The sequence below is a fragment of the Ostrea edulis genome, chromosome 8 (genome assembly GCF_947568905.1).
Source record: "Ostrea edulis chromosome 8, xbOstEdul1.1, whole genome shotgun sequence".
Classification (NCBI taxonomy): domain Eukaryota; kingdom Metazoa; phylum Mollusca; class Bivalvia; order Ostreida; family Ostreidae; genus Ostrea; species Ostrea edulis.
The window spans coordinates 4413870-4437134 of NC_079171.1; the positions used below are offsets into that span (position 1 = coordinate 4413870).

The 23265-nt window shown below is 36.6% G+C and overlaps 1 protein-coding gene across 2 annotated transcripts; it reads right to left on the reverse strand.

Moving 5' to 3' along the window:
- Positions 1–7356: 7356 nt before the first annotated feature.
- On the reverse strand, positions 7357–8497 carry LOC125660766 (collagen alpha-1(X) chain-like). Of its 2 annotated transcripts, XM_056147965.1 has the most exons (3): positions 8213–8488; positions 7935–7979; positions 7357–7835 (listed from the first exon to the last, which is right to left on the reverse strand). In XM_056147965.1, exons 1-3 carry the CDS (start codon positions 8394–8396, stop codon positions 7531–7533), a joined length of 534 nt encoding a protein of 177 aa, XP_056003940.1. In that variant the 5' UTR covers positions 8397–8488; the 3' UTR covers positions 7357–7530. The 2 variants fall into 2 exon arrangements, with proteins under 2 accessions (XP_056003940.1, XP_048748528.2); XM_048892571.2 differs by having other exon boundaries at positions 7357–7979; positions 8213–8497.
- Positions 8498–23265: the final 14768 nt, after the last annotated feature.

Below are 23265 nucleotides of genomic sequence, written 5' to 3' on the forward strand. Positions count from 1 at the left end.
TTACTGTAGTTGTATGAGAGTTTATAACATGGTTAATTATAATTGATATATCAAAGTTTTTATTTATACTATAGTTTATCAATGTATCAGAGATTTACCATCGTGTTAATTAAAAGTATTAAAAGTATTTACTAGAGTAATTCATTGTATGAAGGTCTTGAACGTAGAAAAGTAATGTATCAACCATTCCTTGATCTGTCTTTAAAATGCAAAAAAGTAACCCACACATGATAACCAGAATATTATTTTATAAAATCAGCTTTAGGACTCCGTATCAAATAAAAAAGACACCAAAACAATATCCCGTTCGTATGAAATTGATCCCTGTTCGTTATCCTCACCTTTCATATTCAAGCATTAAAAAGTGCAGTATATAATAAATATAATGTTACATGGCAAAATCCATATTATATGTCATATCAGCCCTTGGGCCCCATATCAACCCCAGCATATACTATTATCTCTATATCATAATTTCGATATTGGCTAAAATGTCAATATATCATACATTACTTTATCAACCATTATAATAGAATGCGAACAACCAGAGTAATTCATTCCTTTAATAAACCTCCAGGAAGGGTACAAAACTGAAAATGCAAAGATAAAACTCTAATATAACATGCATAAGAACAATGAAGTTGACATTTGAAGTAATATTCCAAAAACATACAGATTATGACAACATTGCCTTCCATAGTTATATTAGAGACATTTACACATTGTTGAAAAACATGTCGAAAGGCATAGAAATCTTGAAATATAGAAATACCATGAATGGATAGAGTTTTCCCGATAATTTTAAAGGCAAACATGTTAACATTAAGAAGTAACTCACCCTGTGGTGGGTCGAACACCGTTGTTTCGCCGGGCGACATGTTCAAAACATCCATAACTGAAAATTAAAAAACCAATGACGGACAACCATGTTGATAAATCTTAAACTCAATGAGCATTCATATCCGCAGAGTCTCATCTTCTCCCAACTATATTCAATTGCAAACTTTCTATCGATGCCCGATTCTAATATATTTTCTCATTCTTTCACAATGTGTACATTCCATTGATATTATCAAGAATTTTATGTACTCGACAATGATTCTATTTAACAAATCAATTAACATACACTGCCAGTCGAACTATATTATGTTGCGTATGATCTAGCGTGGTAGTGAAGAGGTGAATCCGCAGGACCGACGCGATGTTAAGGAGTAGCTCGCTACCAGAGTCGACTAAAAAATTATAAAGAATCCATCTTTAAAGCTGACATGAATTAATAAATATAGTATAATTCTATATGTCCGCCATATTTCTTTGCTAATCCGCCATATTAGTTGGAAATTCTATTGTTATATGTATCGGGGTTCGCATGGTATATAAGGGGACGAGCTTTGCTACGCTTCACTTCACATCAGTGTCTTCGATTTACCTGTGCGGGTAGCTTCGACAGGTAACACGTACATCTCCGATACTAATTTATAGAACATCAAGAAGAAATGAAATCACGTTTTGGAACACCACGCAGTGCTCAAAATTATAATAAACATATCCTACAGTAGTAAATCATTCTAAATATATATATTTGGATAAATATATATAGAATGCCTTTTCTTTACGTGAACGTGTGTACATTTGCAGTAAATATGTCAAAACTACACAAAAATGCGGAGAAATTTTTCATCTTTTATCTATTGATAAAATGGAATAAGCAAAGAGTATACAATCTATACCATTCATAATTACTTCAAGTAAAAGGCAACGACATAGATACTACTGTACTTATAAAAATGGCATGTATGCTCGCCATGAAAACTCATCGAATGCGGACGACTATTTACCTGGGCCTACTCGTAATATCAGTAAAGGACCGCAGATGTACGTGTACACTTGTCGAAAATACTCTAAGTAGTAGTAAAACTCCCTTTATTTGCATAATCCATGAAACAAAACGATAAACTACATTTGCATTCCAACAGTAAACAACATTGTCCATTGTACAGACTGCGACACACTTAGCCCGTGCCGATCAGCTATCTTCAATCAGGGGAAGTATCAGAGTATAATATTTATCCTGTATTGTGCATGAATCCTTATCGCATATGATTTACTGTTCAGAGTATTGCAAATTTATAAATCAGGAAATCATTTAGGTATATAAATTTGCATATACAACAGAGAGAGAGAGAGAGAGAGAGAGAGAGAGAGAGAGAGAGAGAGAGAGAGAGAGAGAGAGAGAGAGAGAGAGAGAACATAGACATTATGAACTCCGATAAGCCACATACGAGAAGTAGCACAACAATTGGATCCTCTTTTCCCAACAATATGCACATTTATAAATGACAATGAAGTATTGTACCAGGTTTCAAATATATCCGATAAACCATATTCCTATATGGAGAAGCATTCACAATCTATTTTAACATCCTCCACCCCTCTTAGATCCACTATAACTTTCAGGGAAATAATTGTATGTCTTTGTCCCAACAATATGCACATCTACAAATTGCAATAAAGCATTGTACCAAGTTTCAAATCTACCCGATAAGTCATATAGGTGGAGAAGTGTTCACCCCTCTTACATCCACTATAACCTTTAGGAAAATTATTGGATCCTCCTGTCCCACCAATATGCACATCTACAAATGACAATGAAACTTTGTACAAAGTTTCAAGTGTGTCCAACAAGCAATATAGGCGGAGAAGCATTCACAAAATTTTGTGACAGACAGACGGAAAATACAAAAACAATGTCTCCACCTGAAAGAGGGGAAACATGATTATGATTACTTGGTATCTAACCGGATTCTGTTTCATGCCGATGAATATAAATTATACCAACCTAGGTCGAATTTCCAAAGTTTGTTTGTTCTTCATTGGGTTTCGCATTATCCACAATCAGTCATTCCCGAAAGGAAATTCCGTACATTCATTTATCGCCACGACTAATTAAGTTGTACAGTATGAATCTATTGAAACACAAGGACTATAAACAGTAACTAGGTGCAATATTAGTAATCGTTCTCTCGATTCCACCTGTTTACTTTTATCCAGATATTTACTAGTCCAGGTCACGGGGTATTTTCTCGCCTATAATAGCAGCAAAATTCAGATTGGTGTGGATGATTTTGGAATCAACAGGTGAAATTGAGAGAACTATGACGTACTTCTCTGTTCTTTTAATAACCTGCAGCGTGAAATTTGGCATGCAGTAGGTAAATGATGTAGTTAAAACATTAAGATATGCATGGAGACATACAAATTACACTTATTGCACCTAGTTTCTGATTTTTTAAGAAACTTGAAGCGAATGGGCATTTTTTGTCTGGGTCAGAGTTAGATCCCCTTCTATATTTATGGTATCACAGAGTTCCGTGTTTAGGTTCGATGATTCGGACCAGTCTGGGGAAAGTATGATTATTGATGAATGAATGTGTATTTAAAACAAATGAACAACTAAGATAACGAACGAGTCAATATATACAAATAGTTTCCAGGATTACCTATCCTAATCACACATAGCATTGTAACCTATAAGTTATAAACTTGTAAGAGCTAAAAGGAAATCTAAAGTGCCAAAAACTGGAGTCAAAGTCGTCCAAGCATACGAGCTATGCATGAGGGAGATATAATCCTTAATTTTGAAATGAATTTCTAAATTTTATCCCAGCAATTAAATATACATTCGTATTTTCAAGCTAGTAACGAAGTACTTAGCTACTGGGCTGTAGAGACCTTCAGGGTAACACAGTCCACCATTAGAGTGTATTAATACAATGTATTAAAAATTTCCTGTGCCACAACACTACTAATAAAACAGACTGATGAACTTGGTACTGCAGGTATTTACTTACAGCAAGTATGTATATCGTCATATATTTTTGGGTTATTTCTTAACGCTGCGCTTCTTTTTTCATTATGTATTGCATTAAAGTGGCATATAGGCCCGATGAGCCGGGTGTTTGATTTATTTGTATACTGCCTGTTAACACAATGTCTGTGAATATACACATGTCACTATAGATAAATAAATTAGTACTACTACTGTAAACCGTTAATTAAATCCTTAAAAGGGCAACCAATGGTTTTATTTTACACAAGATTAAAGGGGATTTAAAATGATATATGCAGCTAAGATTTTATTTCAAATCGGGCAAATACATTAATTTCATCAGAATCAAAATTTCAGAAATTTCTTTACAAGCGGTAAAAGCATTTCGTTTAAAAATATTTTGCAACATAAATTGCTTAATTCTATACCGCGTTCACATGGATGGGCATTAAAATTTCCGTGTGAATGCGGTTCGGATTTAATTCGCATAACTTACGTTTCATGTGAATTAAATTCTTCGTGTGAACGAGGGATTAGGTAAATCTTGGTGTAAACTTTTGAAAGTGTTTAACAAAAATATAGTAATTGCGGCACTATGACAGCAATATCTATGGGCAGATAATGGAAAGATAACGTTTTCATAAGAAAAGGAAGAGAGCAAAAACAACAGCTGAAGAACAGAAAAAGAGCTTGCCATTGTAACTTTATCTTTTCAATATTGTTCTCTGGGAAATGAAAACCTCTAATTAATTGGATAGGCTTGCAAAATCATTTCTAAAGGTGAATACTGGAGAAGAAATGATAAGATTTAAAAGTTTATTTCTTTTTCGGTGTTTCAATTTTCTTTATATTTGTGAAACAACATACTGTCACAATCGGTGGGGGAGAGGGTGTCAGAAAATGGGAACCCCGGGAAAAGGTGGAGTATACACAAGCGCTTAAATAGTACGTAAAATATGTACCCCGGGAAAAGGGGAAGTATACACAAGCGCTTAAATAGTACGTTATCACGATTTTAAAATAAGTATATATGTATAACTTATGAAATAAATGAAACGGTGGAACATAAGGATGATTTCCCGTTCTGCTGCCCTCGTTCATAATAAAATAAGCCTTGTGATTTTACAAAATGCCGATTACCCCATATTTTACGTTCCGTTTCATTTTCCATTCAACGTTTTAGCAACACCCAATTATTGCCTACAAACAGCCAAACCACGCGATCTCTTCCAACCCAAGCGGATTTCATATCCTACGCTACGCGTTTGCAAACGTGTCACAAAACATTTGTTTGCATTGCAAGATTTTTCGAAGTACTTTTAAGAAAAACATGATAGATACTGCGTCGGTATTTGACAGAAGCACAATTGCATGAAAAAGACATTTTTAATGTCTACCCAGAGTTATTGTGCCGATGATTGGAAGACTTTTGAGTACCCTCCTAATAATCGCTGGCGCATGCGCGCATAGCGATTTAAAAAACAGCTTATAGGGTCCTAATTTATTCACAATTATTCACAATGAACATTTATATCGATAACAAACCAGGAGAATTACATTTTACGCAGTAATCAAACCATATTGTGGATCCAGCGATATGGAAAAGTGAATGAGGGGGGGTCAGAAGAGGGTCTAGAAACCGCACTAAACCATATTCCATGACTCAATAAAAATAAATACCCGTATCATCCAGTACTAGTTAATATTTTACTTAATTTGTACATGAGTGTGTATTGAATTTGAAGACCAGAACAGAATGTATTTGCAGTAGGCCTAGTAGTGCTTAGCTTCGATTTTCTCGCAGGTTAGCTGGGTCTCTGTCTAACAGAAAAAGTACATGGACAAAGGTGACTGCTTTTTTAAATACAAAGTCCTTGTTCCGACAAAAAATTATCCACGTCTTTTCCCTAATACATTCCTTTGCAAAATCCAGAAAAAAGGCTTAGTCAATAAAGCCTTTCTGCCGATAGCTAGTACACCCTTCAATCATTTTTAATTTCTTGATAACTACCATTTAAATTCTTTTCAAATTTGGTATGAAACATCTTTGGGACAAGGAGGGGGGGGGGTGGGGGGGGGGGGGGGGGGGGGGGGGGGGGGGGGGGGGGGGGGGTCACAAGCAGTAAATTTCAGGGCTCCAGAAACTAAACCGGTCGCCTGCAATTGAAGATATTTCAACGGATTCAGAATGATTTCTGACATTGTTAATTTTGATTATTGCAATTATCATTTGACACAAAAAATTATGTTTTCTTTTATGTAGAAGTTTACAAGTAACATCCACTAAAAGTCCATTCATTAAAATCTTTGAATGTTGATTTAATACATTGTTATAGAATTGATTATTCAAATGCTTGTCAAATGTTTCTTTGAAATGTTGTAAAAACGTTTTGAAATTGTTTTAAAGAAATAACACGTTTCTAATTAATGTTATGATAACATTTTTAAAAACCGTAAAAGTTTACGTTGTAATAACGTTTTCTAAAATGTTTCTTTAAAATGTTTTCAAAACGTTTTTAAAACATTAAGGTAAATGGTTTTTAACAAATGTTATAAAAACGTTAAAAAAACCATACAAATTCACATTGAAATAACATTTTAGAAAATGTTTTCAAAACGTTTTAAAACGTTACGATAAAACGTTTTTTAACAATGTGATGATAACGTTTAAAAAACCATACAAATTACGTTGTAATAGCGTTTTAGAAAATATTTTCATAACATTTTCACAATGTTTTAATAACGTTGTTGTGCTACCTGGGTACATCATCTATTGATGACAAACTATACATAATTTAAGGGGCTATATTTTATATCTATTAAGTGGATGGTGGGATTTTTGTAATTATATCATCAAATAAAAATCTTAGATAATGATAAGTATCAGGCTTTAGGAATGTCCCATTTGATAGACGGTTTCTTTTTAATTGTGCCCCTCAATTCTGACAAATTTCTCCGGGATTTTTTCGTAATGCTTCCTTTGTTTATAAAAAATCAATGATCAACTGTTAGAACACGTAACGTGTGATTTACTTGACAAGCTACATATTGATTTCGTGACAATAATTATCATTATGTAAGTAGAAGTGACAGTATCTCTATTGTAGGCCAAACGAAAACCCTTGCACGCTTATTTAACTGCATTTCGAAACAGCTCACGTAAATGAACACGTTGTGTTAGATTAATGTTCCTGAGAAGTAGTGGGTAGCATAGGTTTCTAATTACATTCAGATTATGACGGAAGCAATAATTAGATGTTCGGGACACCAACAGGACACCCAAAGGAATTTCACTTTAAGAACTCGTAATGAACAATACAGAGCACATGCATCTCCTAAACACATACATACATCACAGAAAAATCCACTTCATTTTATTTGGAAACCCGATTTAGTCCACCCGGGGTTGAACTCACGACCTGCGGAACCAAATCTAGCCGCACAAGACAGCACGTAGACCACTCGACCATCTAGGCAATTTTATTAACTTAATGATATCGAAATGAAAATAATGATAAAAGCAGAACTCTGTTAAAATGCACATATTTGTTGTTTTATTATACATATATTCATTTCTCCTTAAAAGTTTGTGAGGAATTCAAAGCAAATGTTGAAACCGTTTCTCTTTCCTTTGAAAAAAGTAAATGGATAAAAAAGATATTTGATGTCTGATGTCAGTCCGATCAAGTTCAGATATCAGCTCAGGATCCTGTACAGTTCCCGCCATCTCCCTTTACACCGGGTACTCCAGGCTCTCCTTTCATTCCGTCTAATCCCGGGACTCCACCCGCCCCTGTGTCTCCCTTCGGCCCTTGTTTCCCAGGTAGTCCGTTGAGTCCTGGGAGTCCATTTGCCCCTGTGTCTCCCTTCGGTCCTTGTTCGCCAAAGGCGGGAGAACCATGTGGTCCCTGTGGCCCTGCAGCTCCCGGGAGTCCCACAGGTCCCGGGGCTCCTGTATCTCCTGGGATTCCTGCATCTCCCTTCTGCCCAGGAAACCCCGGTAATCCTGGTTCTCCCGATAGTCCCGGTACTCCCGATAGTCCATCGCGTCCTCGTTCTCCCTTGATTCCCGGTAGTCCCGGTAGTCCATCTTGTCCCGGTAAACCAGGCGGCCCCGGTGGTCCTTCCGCCCTTCTCGTCTCCACTCGATCTTGATAAAAACAAGTTCAAATAAGCTCTCATACATCAGTTTAGTATTGATTTACACCTATACAATATTTCCTTATTGTTTCGAGTGCATTCTGAGATCTTTTCAGACTTTTTAAAGGAAATGATAATGTAAGCGTATACTTGATATTAAAGTATACGACAATATAACATAATAATAATAATAAATATATATATATATTATATATATATATATATATATATAAATAGACTTACCAAGACGTTCATTCATATCGTCAACCTTTTTCTCCACGCGATGTAATTCCTTTTGAGCAATGGCAAGTTGCTGCGGACATCCAGATAAATCTTTCTCATCATTACTGTCCCAAGTTATATACTGACTGAACACGTTGTCGACATGTATAACAAAACTGCAGACTACAATCATCCACACTTTCATATTTTCTGACTTAATATCATATTATGAAAATTAGAGCAGTTCTTATCATAGATAATACTTAACAAGAATGAGCTGTGTGCAAGTAGACACAAGTCGCTAGGTTAATACGGCAATACGGTACTTCCTTGAACGCAGGATGCAGTTATATGTTTGAATACGTTCTTTGTATACGAAAATATCTAGCGTGCGCAATTGGTCCATTGTTTCATCAGGTTTTAGAATATTAACAAATTAACAATTGCTTTCTCGCTTCAACTGATCTATGTTTTCATCAGGTTCAATTATCACAGTTTTAAAATATTAACAAATTTGGATACCCTATATACAGAAGATAAAAAGAGAAGGGCAAAAACGGAAGAACCCCGAGGAACACCAGGCGCTTAAAAATAATAAATAAACAGCATCAAATGGAACGACTTTTCAACAATCGACACAACCATTCCTCATGATGTAAAATTTATACAGGTACCAATTTTGATGCACTAGATACGTATTTCGATAAATAATGTCTCTTCAGTGATGCTCAACCGAAATGTTTGAAATCCGAAATAATAATGAAGTTTTAGAGCTAATATAGGGAAAACCAGCGTGCCAAACAAGTGGAGTCAAATTCGTCCAAGGATAAGAGCTATGCATGAGGGAGATAATCCTTAATTTTGAAATGAATTTCTAAATTTTATAACAGCAATTAAATATACATCCGTATTTTCAAGCTAGTAACAAATTACTTAGCTACTGGGCTGTAGAGACCCTCGGGAACTAACAGACCACCAGCAGAGGCCTCGACCCAGGGGTCATAATGTAAAACTTATACGTACCAATTTTGATGCACCAGATGCGCATTTCGACAAATAATGCCTCTTCAGTGATGCTCAACCGAAATGTTTGAGGGAGATAATCCTTAATTTTGAAATGAATTTCTAAATTTTATAACAGCAATTAAATATACATCCGTATTTTTAAGCTAGTAACCATGATAAAGCAGGATACTTAAAACTAAAATACGACACGGGGTTCATGCCCCCCCCCCCCCCCCCCCCCCCCGACAGCAGTGCCTATGAAAGGTGAAGATAACGAACAGTGATCAATGAAAGGTGAAGATAACGAACAGTGATCAATGAAAGGTGAAGATAACGAACAGTGATCAATCTCGTAACTCCTATAAGTAATACAAAATAGATAGTTGGGCAAACACGGATCCCTGGATACACCAGATGTATCAATAAACAAGCTTGAGCAAATCTATCATTATACAAGGGCATTGGTTCAAAACTTTAAATATTAAACTCGACTGCAAATTCATTAATTATCATATGCCCTTGACCCTTGTAGATGGGTATGACCTTTAATATTAACAAATTTGATCTAAGGATGCTTTTTGCCAAGTTTGGTTCCCTATACTTTTGAACGTAAGAATTTGATTCCCTATTGTGGCCCCATCCCTACCACAGGGGTAGTTGCCGTGTGTATGTATGTGATTGATCACTGTTCATTGTCTTCACCTTTCATGTTGGCGGTTATCTATCGAAAATTGATGCTTTACAAATTGAAAAAATAGATACTTCCGGTTCGTTCCTCCATTTTCTGTTGAGAAGAATATATATGATTATGTATTTGTTGTTCATCCTAACTCCCATCAGTCGCCATGTTAAAATGTCTTTGTTCAAGCGCACACGAAAATGGTGAAATATGGGCTGTAAGTCTCGTTTCTCGTCACTTCCGGTGAAGCGTTTTCGGTGACAAACAAATCCGATTCAGTATTACGAGTATAAGAATTGGACAAACTACACGTCCGAAAAACCAACGCTTATGCGTAAATCAAAGAACGCTGTGAACCGCAACCATATGTTATATCCCTGTTTAACAAGTTGAAGTACATTGTCAATGCAGTGGTTCAAGTGTCGATGGAGAACAAGTTGTATAAAGCAACCAAGTAACTGCAAGTTATACATTCATCTTCATTCATGATTATTTTATAATTACGCAATTCATTTATACTTTTAATTCAACTTACTTCTTCTCTTTTAATTCAAACAACTAGGCCTATTATTGTTAATAATTAGACATACAAATGTACAATGCAACTCAAGTAGATAATTTTGTGATGTGGCCAAAATTGAGGGGGGTGTTATGGTTATACTATGGCCCACTGCTTCACTGGTTTTTATACCCCCCGCAACAAGTTGTGGGGGGTATACTGGAATCGGGTTGTCCGTCTGTCTGTCTGTCCGTCCGTCTGTCTGTCCGTCCGTCTGTAGACGCAATGGTTTCCGGGCTCTAAAGCATTATCCTTTCCACCTACCGTCACCATATCATACATATGGACTACCCATGGGATGAAGATGTTCCCTATCGATTTTGGGGTCAAAAGGTCAAAGGTCACGCGCACTGGATATCGAAGTAGCAATATGGTTTCCGGGCTCTAAAGCGTTATCCTTTCCACCTACCGTCACCATATCATACATATGGACTACCCATGGGATGAAGATGTTCCCTATCGATTTTGGGGTCAAAAGGTCAAAGGTCAAGCACATTGGACATCGAAGTAGCAATATGGTTTCCGGGCTCTAAAGCGTTATCCTTTCCACCTACAGTCACCATATCATATATATGGACTACCCATGGGATGAAGATGTTCCCTATTGATTTTTGGGTCAAGAGGTCAAGAACACTGGACATCGAAGTAGCAATATGGTTTCCGGGATCTAAACCGTTATCCTTTCCACGTACAGTCACCATATCATACATATGGAGTACCCATGGGATGAAGATGTTCCCTATCGATTTTGGGGTCAAACGGTCAAAGGTCACGCGCACTGGACATCGAAGTAGCAATATGGTTCGGTTTGTCATGCCATTTGTTTTTTACACTCAGAAAAGAAGTAGTTTATACCTATTACCAACACCGTTTGGGAGATTGGGGTAAGCGGGGGGTATTCTTAGTGAGCATTGCTCACAGTACCTCTTGTTATTATTATTATTTAAGCAATGTGGAAAAATTAGTAATATTTTAAGATAACTTGATAATCTATGGCTTGATTAAGTTTGTATATATTTAGCAAGAAATTACAGGGGGAGGAGGGGGGAGGGCACTTTTTGTCTAAAGATATAAGGAGACAAATGTTGGAGAGATACTTTCAGTGGTTGCTCCTTCCAATAATGTGGTAGAGAATGTGCATCGTCTGTATAATTAACGCCTGTTTATTGTGGATTCTCTTTCTATAGTCTTCATTGTACATTATGTAAAACTTATACGGTACCAATTTTGATGCACCAGATGCGCATTTCGACAAATAATGTCTCTTCAGTGATGCTCAACCGAAATGTTTGAAATCCGAAATAACTATGAAGTTTTAGAGCTAAATATAGCCAAAAAAAACAAAAAAAAAACAGCGTGCCAAACAAGTGGAGCCAAATTCGTCCAAGGATAAGAGCTATGCATGAGGGAGATAATCCTTAATTTTGAAATGAATTTCTAAATTTTATAACAGCAATTAAATATACATCCGTATTTTCAAGCTAGTAACGAAATACTTAGCTACTGGGCTGTAGAGACCCCCGGGGACTAACAGTCCACCAGCAGAGGCCTCGACCCAGGGGTCATAATGTAAAACTTATACGGTACCAATTTTGATGCACCAGATGCGCATAATTTTGAATTATATATAAACATTTATATAAACATATATAAACATGTATATAAACATTTTGTTACATTTAGGGTACAGGAAGACTATTTTCTCCCGCAAGTCCAGCCATCCTTACCATAACCTGGTACAGGGCCAGCTTTTGTGCAATATGAATTATTGTGCTTTGATTGTTTGAACTACAGCCGACTGCATGCAAAATTATCCAGATCAAGGAGGACTCTTAATGGACAAAGAACATTGCAAAGTGATAGAATTCTATTGCTGCAACTTGATTATTTGGAGAACAGCTGACTGCAGAATTATCTGGGATCGTAAGGACTCTCAATGGGCACATACCATTAACAGAATTATATACTTTCAATATTCTCATTTCTGAATGGATTCAAAAGCAACATGTATTGATAAAAATATTTAGTAAAACAATAACAATCAATGGTGCATTTTTTATTTATACTAAACTATTTGACACACGAGTTTTATTTTATTCATACAGGATTTGCAAAATATAAATGAAGAAAATTATATTAAAATTTTAAAAAAAACTGAGAGACGTGAGTTTTGCTGGAACTTTGCTGTGGAGTACACGCTGATCCTGTAGTATGCAAAGTTGAAAAATGACTGATTGCACCATTAGTTGTTACACAAGTCACTGCTTTGACGGTAAGCCAGCACTTACAGGAACTGTGTGTCATGGTGTGGGTATCAAGGTGTCCGGGAATATTGCAAGAGATTAGTCTCAATGGCATCGATCTATCTAACCTAAATAAAAAAAAAAATGGAATAGAAATTATTTTCATGCAATACGTTTCTCTTTATCAAAGCCACATTCTTGAATTGAGTTTAAACTAATATTTTCCTATACAAAAAACTGTTTATACAATTCGAAACTGGTTTAAGGAGAGAGGATAGAAAAATTCAATGCGGATGGAGAAGGTTTGTTTAATTATGATATTCCCAGTAAACCATCAATACAGTTGTATGAAATTTAAAGCATAACGTATCATGTAATTAAATTATACCGCCCCCCCCCCCCCCACACTTCCACCAAGTACCAACCGAATCTCAATGACTACACTTTCTAAAAACAATAATTTATTGTTTTAGAATATTAAATACTATCACTCCTTTTTGAAAATTGTGTAAATATTACATTTATCAAGGTCTAGCTGCAATAATGTAGCCCGTTCCGAGTTTATTAATCTGGACCCCCCCCCCTTGTTTTTGCAGCTGATGAAGGTCATGCACGCACGGCGCCGATAAGAAATCAGTGCATTATGAGGTGTTGTTGTATATGTCATGGAAAGAGTACTACTTAGTAGTGCTACAGCTGCTGTGTCTAGGAATGTTTTTTGTAAAAATTCTCTCGATACGATAGATCGTAAAATCATACTCCTCCCTCTATAAACATTTGATTTATACAATTTGATGCGTGACTGCATGTGACATATAACTGTGTACATCTTGATTTGTGAATGGTAAATAAGTAAATGTAAATCTATTTAGATCTACTTGAGCGTATATGTAACTAAAGACTGATGATCGGTATAAGGCCCTAGATGTGGTAACAAACAAAACCAAGATATTTATTATCTAATGGAAATCAAGTTTACTACCGGTATTAGAATGCATTTATACTGACATGCACAACTTTTCCCATAACGTCCAATTCTTTGCATCGACCAAAACAACGACAAAAACTGCAGGATATTTCCAACTTGTATGATTTCATGCAAACCGTAAAGATTTGTTTGTCACCGGAAATACTCAAATCTCGCGTCATCTCGTTTGCGAGCTTACAGCCCCTATTCTGAAGAGTGAGAAAGGTGACAGAGCGCTAATCATTGTCTTCTCGCCCCGAAATAACGACAAGCCAACGAACTTCAAATACATAGCTTGTATCGAATAACGGGGATTGAATTGACTGACTACCAAACATGGCTACGTCAACAGAGGAATCACATGAAGCCAAAGGTCTGCAGCTACATTACATGAGCTCATGTTCAGTTTGTTTCCAATAGGTACAAAATTCAAATTCCCCGAGAATATATGAAACTATTCTGACCTCTGGTGTGTCCAGGGGTCCATGTTTGTCCAAATGATTTAAGGAGTAATGAGATTGATCACTATTCGTTATCTTCACCTTTCACTAATCTATTATGTTCAAAAGTTAAAACATATAACCCCCTCCGTATTTAACAATGTAGACATTTTCCTCACTTTTTTGGACTTAAGTGGGAAGTCATATTCATTCAGTAATTCGTGTTTTATTTTACCTATAGAAACATAATCAGTTTCATTTTCACCATCTTGGAGTAAATGTTTATAGTAAGTGTTATAAATCATATTGTAATATATATTTCTATACAGAAAGGGCCTCCGTGGACGAGTGGTTAGAACATCGCGCTCAAAAAAATCACGGCCTCTGGTCGGCGCAGGTTCGAATGGCGCTGGTAAGTGAGAAAGTTTCCCAGTTTACTTTCGGAAGGTTGGTGGTCTCTTCCCTAGTACATTTTATCTGGGTTCTCGCTTCCACAAATAAAAAAAGTGGGCGCCACCAGATAACTGAAAATTGTTAAGTGTAGCGGAAAACATCAATCAACCAATCAATTTAGTGCTACTGTACAGCTAAAACAACAACCAAAATATGCAGACAGGATGCACCATATTCTTAATTGTCCCGATATTATATACCAGAAATAGTTTACACTTGACCAAATATTATCAAATTCCATAATTTATCTGCATCCAACACTGAAAAATTACTTTTAAAATTGTGTAAATACATACAATTAATCGCCGTGACGGTAAACCCTCCGGTTTAAATGAATATAGTCTATTATTGTATTTATTTATTATAAAGATTGAAAAATAAATATATTTATATGAATTACTTGTGCATGCGTCAATATTTTTTTGTTTTAATGTTTGTTCAATATATTCTCTATGATGTGTTAAGAGTGAATGAAGAAGAAAAAAACACTTGACAAATTACCTGTAAATGTCAGTTCTATTATTAAATTCCATATCTTATACATAAATACCCAATCAACGGTTCTACCAAACAGAGTATGTTGGCGCACGCTGGTAAAATTTCACAAATAAATTATAAGGAAAGGAACAAGAAAATCAAAGATCATGAATTTAGATTCCGAGTTTAATGAAATTAATTACCGAATTAATATGTCGCTGAATACTTTCTCAAAACAACATATCAATAATCGGAACGCCGTAAATCCTTAATCCAAATATCGCTTAAAACAAATAGTAATACTGTTGACAAATATTGCAATGTCATCTGTTTAGTAGTACCCCTTATCAATTTTAAAACTGTAGACAGGTGTATACTATGCGTGGAATTTCCTTACATACGAATGCCAAATTGTGCACGCGCATTTAAACTGCGAGACCTGATTAATTTATCGAAACCATAGCATCTTCTTCTTACGGAGGTTCTCTACATCGTCACAATGGCTGACCTCCTTTTCAAACATGGATGAAAATATAAATATCAGCAATATTTGTCTATTCATTTAAAGATCCATCGCCTAGCTGAGTAGCTCAGTAGGTTAGCACGTAGAGTTCAGCAGGGGGTTTAATTTTTTTTCCAGATTGATATAAACTAAAACTGCATTTTTGACTACATAAAGTAAATGTTGTTGTACATGTCCTCCATTTTTCATCCATATCAAGATTCTCTGGTGTAGCATACCTTCTTGATCTTACAAGAAGGAACACCTCGCACATATTTAATAATTTTTTTTTACATTGGTGACTGTGGAATATGTACCGATCGCTTTCCTTATTGGTACCCCGATTCCTCTCCCATTGTGTTGATGTTCTGATAAGTATATTTATTGTATTGTTGACAGAGCTGAGGCGCCTCCGGGTTTTTCGTTTGCGTCTGGTAACGGATCAAATTGTTAGAAGCATTACAATAAAACAAAGTAATCGCATAATAAGTAATTAATTCAAAGAAATGGCAAATCATTATATTACGCTAAAAATAAATCGCACCTTAATTAACGTATGCAAAAATCCCGGGAATTTCCATGCCGACTGTTGGGATTTTGGTTTTATGTTTATTTCCAATGACTAAACAACTCGTACGAAGACTAATTCACAGGGAATTAAAATTGTAAAAACATACAGTCCAATTAAAATCAGACTTCTTAGATCCGCACCGTATGCTCTGCGTATTGTGAGCGTATCTTAGAATCTGATTTTAATTAGATTGAAAACATATACTCTAGACTCTGTCACTTTGACGAATGTCATAAAGTTAAATGTCAGGTGTTAGGTGCCACCTTTACCAATACTGTTAACTAAGTTAAGGGTGTATGTTATGCTTATCAGAATGTAGTCAAAGACTAGATAGCGTCTCGTTCAGTGAGGTAACACATCTACGCATTCATACTGTTAACTAAGTTAAGGGTGTATGTTATGCTTATCAGAATGTAGTCAAAGACTAGATAGCGTCTCGTTCAGTGAGGTAACACATCTACGCTTTAATACTGTTAACTAAGTTAAGGGTGTATGTTATGCTTATCAGAATGTAGTCAAAGACTAGATAGCGTCTCGTTCAGTGAGGTAACACATCTACGCTTTAAGAGTGTTCGTTGGGGGGGGGGGTCCTGCATTGTTGTGCAGGGACAGTTCTTTGAGTTTTTTGTTGGTTTTTCGTTGTCTCGTCAGGTAACGAGATGCTCGGTATTGGTTGGTTTGTTTTCGCTCACGGTGATACCTGTTCTGTTGGTTTCTCTTGAGTATGTTCTTCTAAAATGGTCCACTGGATTTCCATTTTAGGCCCACCTCCTTGACCAACTGCTGCTGGATCCATGGGTCATGGAGTGTACGGCTGAATTACACATGGCGATAAAGTTCCTAGCCCAATTTGTGTCCTTCAGAGCATAAGTGAAGTCCAGCTGGTGAGGATTCCCACACTTGTTTGTTGTCGCCAGCTGGCAGACCCTCTCTGTGGAATTGTTTGGCCATCACACACTGAATACTGTCCATGTCGGCATAGTTCAGGCTTCGGGATCATGAAACTGCCTTAAAGTAAGTCAAAGTTTTGACTCTAAATTAAGATTTTGACTTAGCTAAGATTGCTAACTTAAATGGATCGCAAAACGAACTTCAGCAAATCTTAACTAAGATTGTCTTAACTTAAGTCTAAGTCTAGAATCTTAAATTGCTATGGCAACAAGGAACTCTTATGCGTAGAGGTAGAATTGGCTATCGAAGAATAAATAAAATACATCAATGTCCAAAACATCTAGTTCATGTTCGGAAGAAAGATGCACCACGGAAACTAAATTGGGCGCACAATCGAGCGATCGATCCGGTAATGATCCCTTATAACTTAATTATATCGCATAAGAAGGCTAACCCGTGCGCTAAAGTTTTGCAAGCTATTGGCACACTAGCTGCAATAATGTAGCCCTCTCTGATTTTTATACCCCCCGCAACAAGTTGTGGGGGGGGGGGGGGGGTATACTGGAATCGGGTTGTCCGTCTGTCCGTCCGTCCGTAGACGCAATGGTTTCCGGACTCTAAAGCATTATCCTTTCCACCTACCGTCACCATATCATACATATGGACTACCCATGGGATGAAGATGTTCCCTATCGATTTTGGGGTCAAAAGGTCAAAGGTCAAGCGCACTGGACATCGAAGTAGCAATATGGTTTCCGGGCTCTAAAGCGTTATCTTTTCCACCTACAGTCACCATATCATACATATGGACTACCCATGGGATGAAGATGTTCCCTATTGATTTTGGGGTCAAAAGGTCAAAGGTCAAGCGCACTGGACATCGAAGTAGCAATATGGTTTCCGGGCTCTAAAGCGTTATCCTTTCCACCTACCGTCACCATATCATACATATGGACTACCCATGGGATGAAGATGTTCCCTATTAATTTTGGGGTCAAAGGTCAAGTGCACTGGACATCGAAGTAGCAATATGGTTTCCGGGCTCTAAAGCATTATCCTTTCCACCTACCGTCACCATATCATACATATGGAGTACCCATGGGATGAAGATGTTCCCTATTAATTTTGGGGTCAAAGGTCAAGTGCACTGGACATCGAAGTAGCAATATGGTTTCCGGGCTCTAAAGCATTATCCTTTCCACCTACCGTCACCATATCATACATATGGACTACCCATGGGATGAAGATGTTCCCTATCGATTTTGGGGTCAAAAGGTCAAAGGTCACGCGCACTGGACATCGAAGTAGCAATATGGTTTCCGGGCTCTAAAGCGTTATCCTTTCCACCTACAGTCACCATATCATACATATGGACTACCCATGGGATGAAGATGTTCCCTATTGATTTTAAGGTCAAAGGTCACGCGCACTGGACATCGAAGTAGCAATATGGTTCGGTTTGTCATGCCATTTGTTTTTTACACTCAGAAAAGAGGTAGTTTATACCTATTACCAACACCCTTTGGGAGATTGGGATAAGCGGGGGGTATTCTTAGTGAGCATTGCTCACAGTACCTCTTGTTTTTTTTTTAATTAGGGAGAGGGCTACAACTCCTTAGGATCTCCGTAATGGTGCAAATGCGGGGGTGATTCACTCCCTCAACATTTGCGCTCATTCTAAACAATTCTTGCCTTTCTTTACGTAAATAAAATGATATTCTATGTTTCTTAGTCAATATATAAATTTACAACCTGCAACTTAAGATTTGTGAGGCTCTATTCTACCGTTTTCAACAATTTCGATAAATTCCAATTTCTTGATTCATATTTGTGCGCCATGTTTGATGTACTGAAGTATAAACTTCCGATTGTCAAGTCATTTGCATATGCCATATAAGGTAGTATTTACATCAATGGACAAGTATGGAGGCGAAAGCTATTTCGTCGGTATTGAAATGGTTTGAATTTAATATCAAGTTAAAAACCGAACAGCAGAGTGTAAATTCTTTCTGCAATAATATGATTTTCCTTTCTTTGTCGAAGTGGCTCGAGTAACTACATTTACGCGCTGATTGTCAATGTTTAGGGTTTTCATTAGATCCACCTACGAGATCTCGCGATAACAAGCATGGCGGAGCAGACGAAGAATTTTGCATGCTGTACATTGTATTTAATGAAAAACAGCTTTATTAGACATGCCCGAGCACAAAGTTGGTACTCCTTTTGGTGTAAACAACATTTGGGACTAATACACAGAGTTTATTATCGGTTATTCATAAAATTATTTTGCACCATTACGGAGATCCTATGGAATTGTAGCCCTATCCCGAAAACGTCAGAATTAAAAAAAAATTGGATAGGGCTACATTATTGCAGCTATTGGCACACTGATTTTGACTGCGGATAACTCCGTTTACCTGATCAGGATATAGGGCTCACGGCGGGTGTGATCGGTCAACAGGGAATGCTTACTCCTCCTAGGCACCTGATCCCACCTTTGGTGTGTCCAGGGGTCCGTGTTTGCCCAACTATCAACATAAACGTTCGCTACAAGGTGAATAACTTTAATCTCAATTAGTAAACTTTTAAAGACCATGGATAATATATATAAAAATTTTCTTTACATTTTTATTTAGTTTCATTTTACTAATTTAAAAAACGATACGACATACCAATCGTTTTTCATATATGTTAAAAAACCAATTCTTATATCTTTACAAATATAAATTTTTCTTTTAAATCTGTATACCCGTTTTAAAAGCAATCAAATATAAACTGTATTCATGTACAATAAAAGTATCTCAATATTATAATAAGATTAATATTTATAAAACGCTTTGATGCATACATCTTATACATCGGGCTCAAAGTTCAAATTATTCTCATTGTTGAAAGCACGAGGTCTTGTCAAAGATAAAATTGCATACAGTGACAGCGACGGCAATCATCATGTATTATTTTAAATTGCTCATCATGGTGTTCTTCGGATGTTTTTGGGGATACTGTCTCCATGTTCCCTACTTTGACGCATGCAATGAAGGGATGTGTGATTGGTACCTGAAGAACGCAAACTCGAGGTGTGTGGATGCAATGTTTTTAAGATTTCCTTATTTTGATATTTCTTCTTCGCTGGATTTATCATGCTCGATGGTAAAACAAATTTACATAGACTACACCGACTATGGATGCGACATACTTAGAGCGTTGTACTGAAGGGAGTTATCCATAACCTCCCCCCCCCCCCCCTTCCGAACTGCTAATCGGAGATTCAGTGTGTGTAAGTTCTAATTTATATAATATACTCCAACCAACCCCTAGCATTGTGTAAACAATTCACAACTACACATTATACATCTACTTTACAAATAAGAGAACTATGGTCAAGCGAATGTTTTTGCCAGGAAAGGCTTGAAGATTTAATGCAGTGTAAATGTATATCTATATCACATTATTTTGTTATAGACACCTATGACTTCCTCCACCAGAGGTCTATTGTTTAAAGGTTAATTTCTTGTACTTCTAAACTTTCAAATAGGTAACATGTGATACTTAATGAGGAAGATATCTTATGGGAGTCTTTGTTTAAAAAGTTTTTTTGGTCAGAGATTCATAAAAAAAATAGTTTGAAGTGATGACATGACTGTATATAGGGTTTAATAATTCCTTATAAGCAGCAAAATTATCAGTGTTAAGCTTATTGACATCTTTATTAAAAATGAAAAGTTTTTTTATGGTTATTGACTTCTCTGATAAAAAAAAATTACTTATCTGAAGTACATGAATAAAAAAAATGGTTAGAGATTAATAAAAATTAATCCCAGATAAGCAAGAATGAAGGAGTTATCTGATCTTGTAAAATTGCTAAGAGTTATCTTTCTTTACATGTAAATCAGTTTCCTATGCATCAAATGGAATCTGTAGATAGGTTGGGTCTCCTGTAAGGCTTTTGTACTGGTATATAGAAAAAGCCTTTCTGAGTTGAAGTTTTCTGTAAGCTTTTGGTATAAATATATAGAATAAGCCTTTTGAATGGGTGGAGTCTACTGTAAGCCTTTGGTATAGAATAAGTCTTCCGAGAAGATGGGGTCTCATGTAAGCCTTTGGTATAAATATACAGAATACCTTTCTTCTCATTAGCATATTTTGTAAGAAATATATAACCAGATAGGCGGATCTTACTATATATATATTAAGTGTGTTGTAGTACAGTATATATACCACTACTGAAAATCATCTTGCGATGACTTGAGGCCAAAGGGTAACCTCAGGGCCACAACTCTGTGATACCATAAATATAGTTAGGGGTCTAACTCTGATCCAGATATAAAAACTAACCAATCGCTTCAAATGCCTAAAAATCTTAAAATAGGTATGCTATGCGTAATTTGTCGTTTTCCTTGCATAAATTAATGTTTCGACTACGTGGATGCCAAATTTCAAGTCACAGGTTCTTAAAATAAAGATATATGTCATCGCTCTCTCGATTTCACTTGTTTATTTTTACTAGGACATTTACCGGTCCGAGTCATAGAGTCGTTTCTCACCTATGACAGCAGCGAAATTCAGACAAGTGTGGAAGATTTCGGACCTGTCAATTAAAATTTCACATCAATTATACGCTACTTACTTACTCATACTTAATAAAATTTTCTATGTTCGCCGTATCTGGGTTGTTTATTTTACCAAACAAAAACTCCTTACTCTAACAGCCATTTTGAGAAACGCACTAAAGACCCGAAATACCTAAAACTTTAAAGAAGGGGGAAATGGGTAAAATAATCTAAATGAAATAAAATAAACAAAAAAATTAGCCAAAAATTAATGTTCTAGGTGCAATATGACAAGAATAATGTTTTGATCAATTTTAAGGTATTTGAGATTTTAAGTATATCAGGTTATTAGTGCTTTCATTAAAATGGCAGATCCTGTCAACAGTTGCTGCTGAGGAAAAATGAAGTCGTGTAACGTCTACACGAAGAACATTATGAAAGTATGAGGTTTTAATATTATATTTCACTCATGTGGAGACGTCACCACTGCCGGTGAGGGGTTGCTCAGCGCTTATGGCCATTGAGCAGGGAGGGGCCTTTATCGTGCCACACCTGCTGCGACACAGGACCTCGGTTTTTGCGGTCTCATCCGAAGGACCACCCCATTTAGTCGCCTCTTACGACAGGCAAGGGGTACTGGGGACCTATTCTAACCCGGATCCCCGCGGAAATTAATTAGCCTATAATTGAAGTGAAATGTATTGTAACCACACTTATCACATTCAGTTCCTTTAGTTCTCTGTGTTTGTTCCTTTAGGAAATCTCCCACGGTCTCTCGTTTTCTTTCGAGACCTTGGCCTTTCTTGGACTGGTTCGGACGTTGGGTGGTTCACGTAATGAACTGCTGCACCTTGAGTAGACAGTCTTTAATTGTTCTTGTGAGTATTCGTATGATTCAGCAATCTGTATTGCCTTGTCTACAGTAACCAAAGGCTCTGTGATCATTAAGCTAGTACACGCAGCTGTGTGGTAAATTGTTCGACTGGTTGTGCTCCTTGAACACAGCGCAGCTATTAAACTCAATCGTGTGAATATGGGATTCAGTGTTGGCTGAACATGTTCTTTGAACCACTTGTAATGAACCTTCAGTTTCTACTCGTCTCCAGGGGACACCGGTTCAAGTGATAGATATGTAATGAACACTGTATATCGGTAGTTACCGGGTAACACTGTATACATCGGTAATGAACACTATATATATATATATATATCGGTAATTAACACTAGCAATATTCCGTTATCACCTGCAATTGTTCTTTCGCGATTGACTCGATATAGAAGGGCTTATTTTGCGTATAGTGCAGGAGTTTCAACGGTCTCGTTTAAAGTCAGCATATCGCAATTTCTATGGTCGTTAGAGTGATCTAGTTTGTCATTACAACCTATCATTGACTCAAATGTTGAATGTTGTCTCACGTGTTTCATACCGTTCTTGGTACACTGATTTTGACTACGGATAACTCCGTTTACCTGATCAAAATACAGAGCCCACGGCGGATGTGATCAATCGACAGGTGATGCTTACTCCTCCTAGACACCTGATCTCACCTCTGGTGTGTCCAGGGGTCCGTGTTTGTCCAACTATCTATTTTATATTGCTTACAAGAGTTGTGAGAATGATCACTCGTCGTTATCTTTACCTTTCAGTGTATACAAAGGTAATTAATACTATGTATACATCGTTAATGAACAGTTTTTGTATCGGTAATTAAAGGTGCTTAAATATATAATTACCAA

What these genes read in the sequence shown, in the direction of transcription:
- LOC125660766 (XM_048892571.2), bottom strand. Translation starts at nt 8,396, where the DNA reads ATGAAAGTGTGGATGATTGTAGTCTGCAGTTTTGTTATACATGTCGAC. An exon ending in CGATATGAATGAACGTCTTG is followed by an intron (nt 7,980 to 8,212) that starts GTAAGTCTATTT and finishes GTTTTTATCAAG; the next exon opens with ATCGAGTGGAGACGAGAAGG.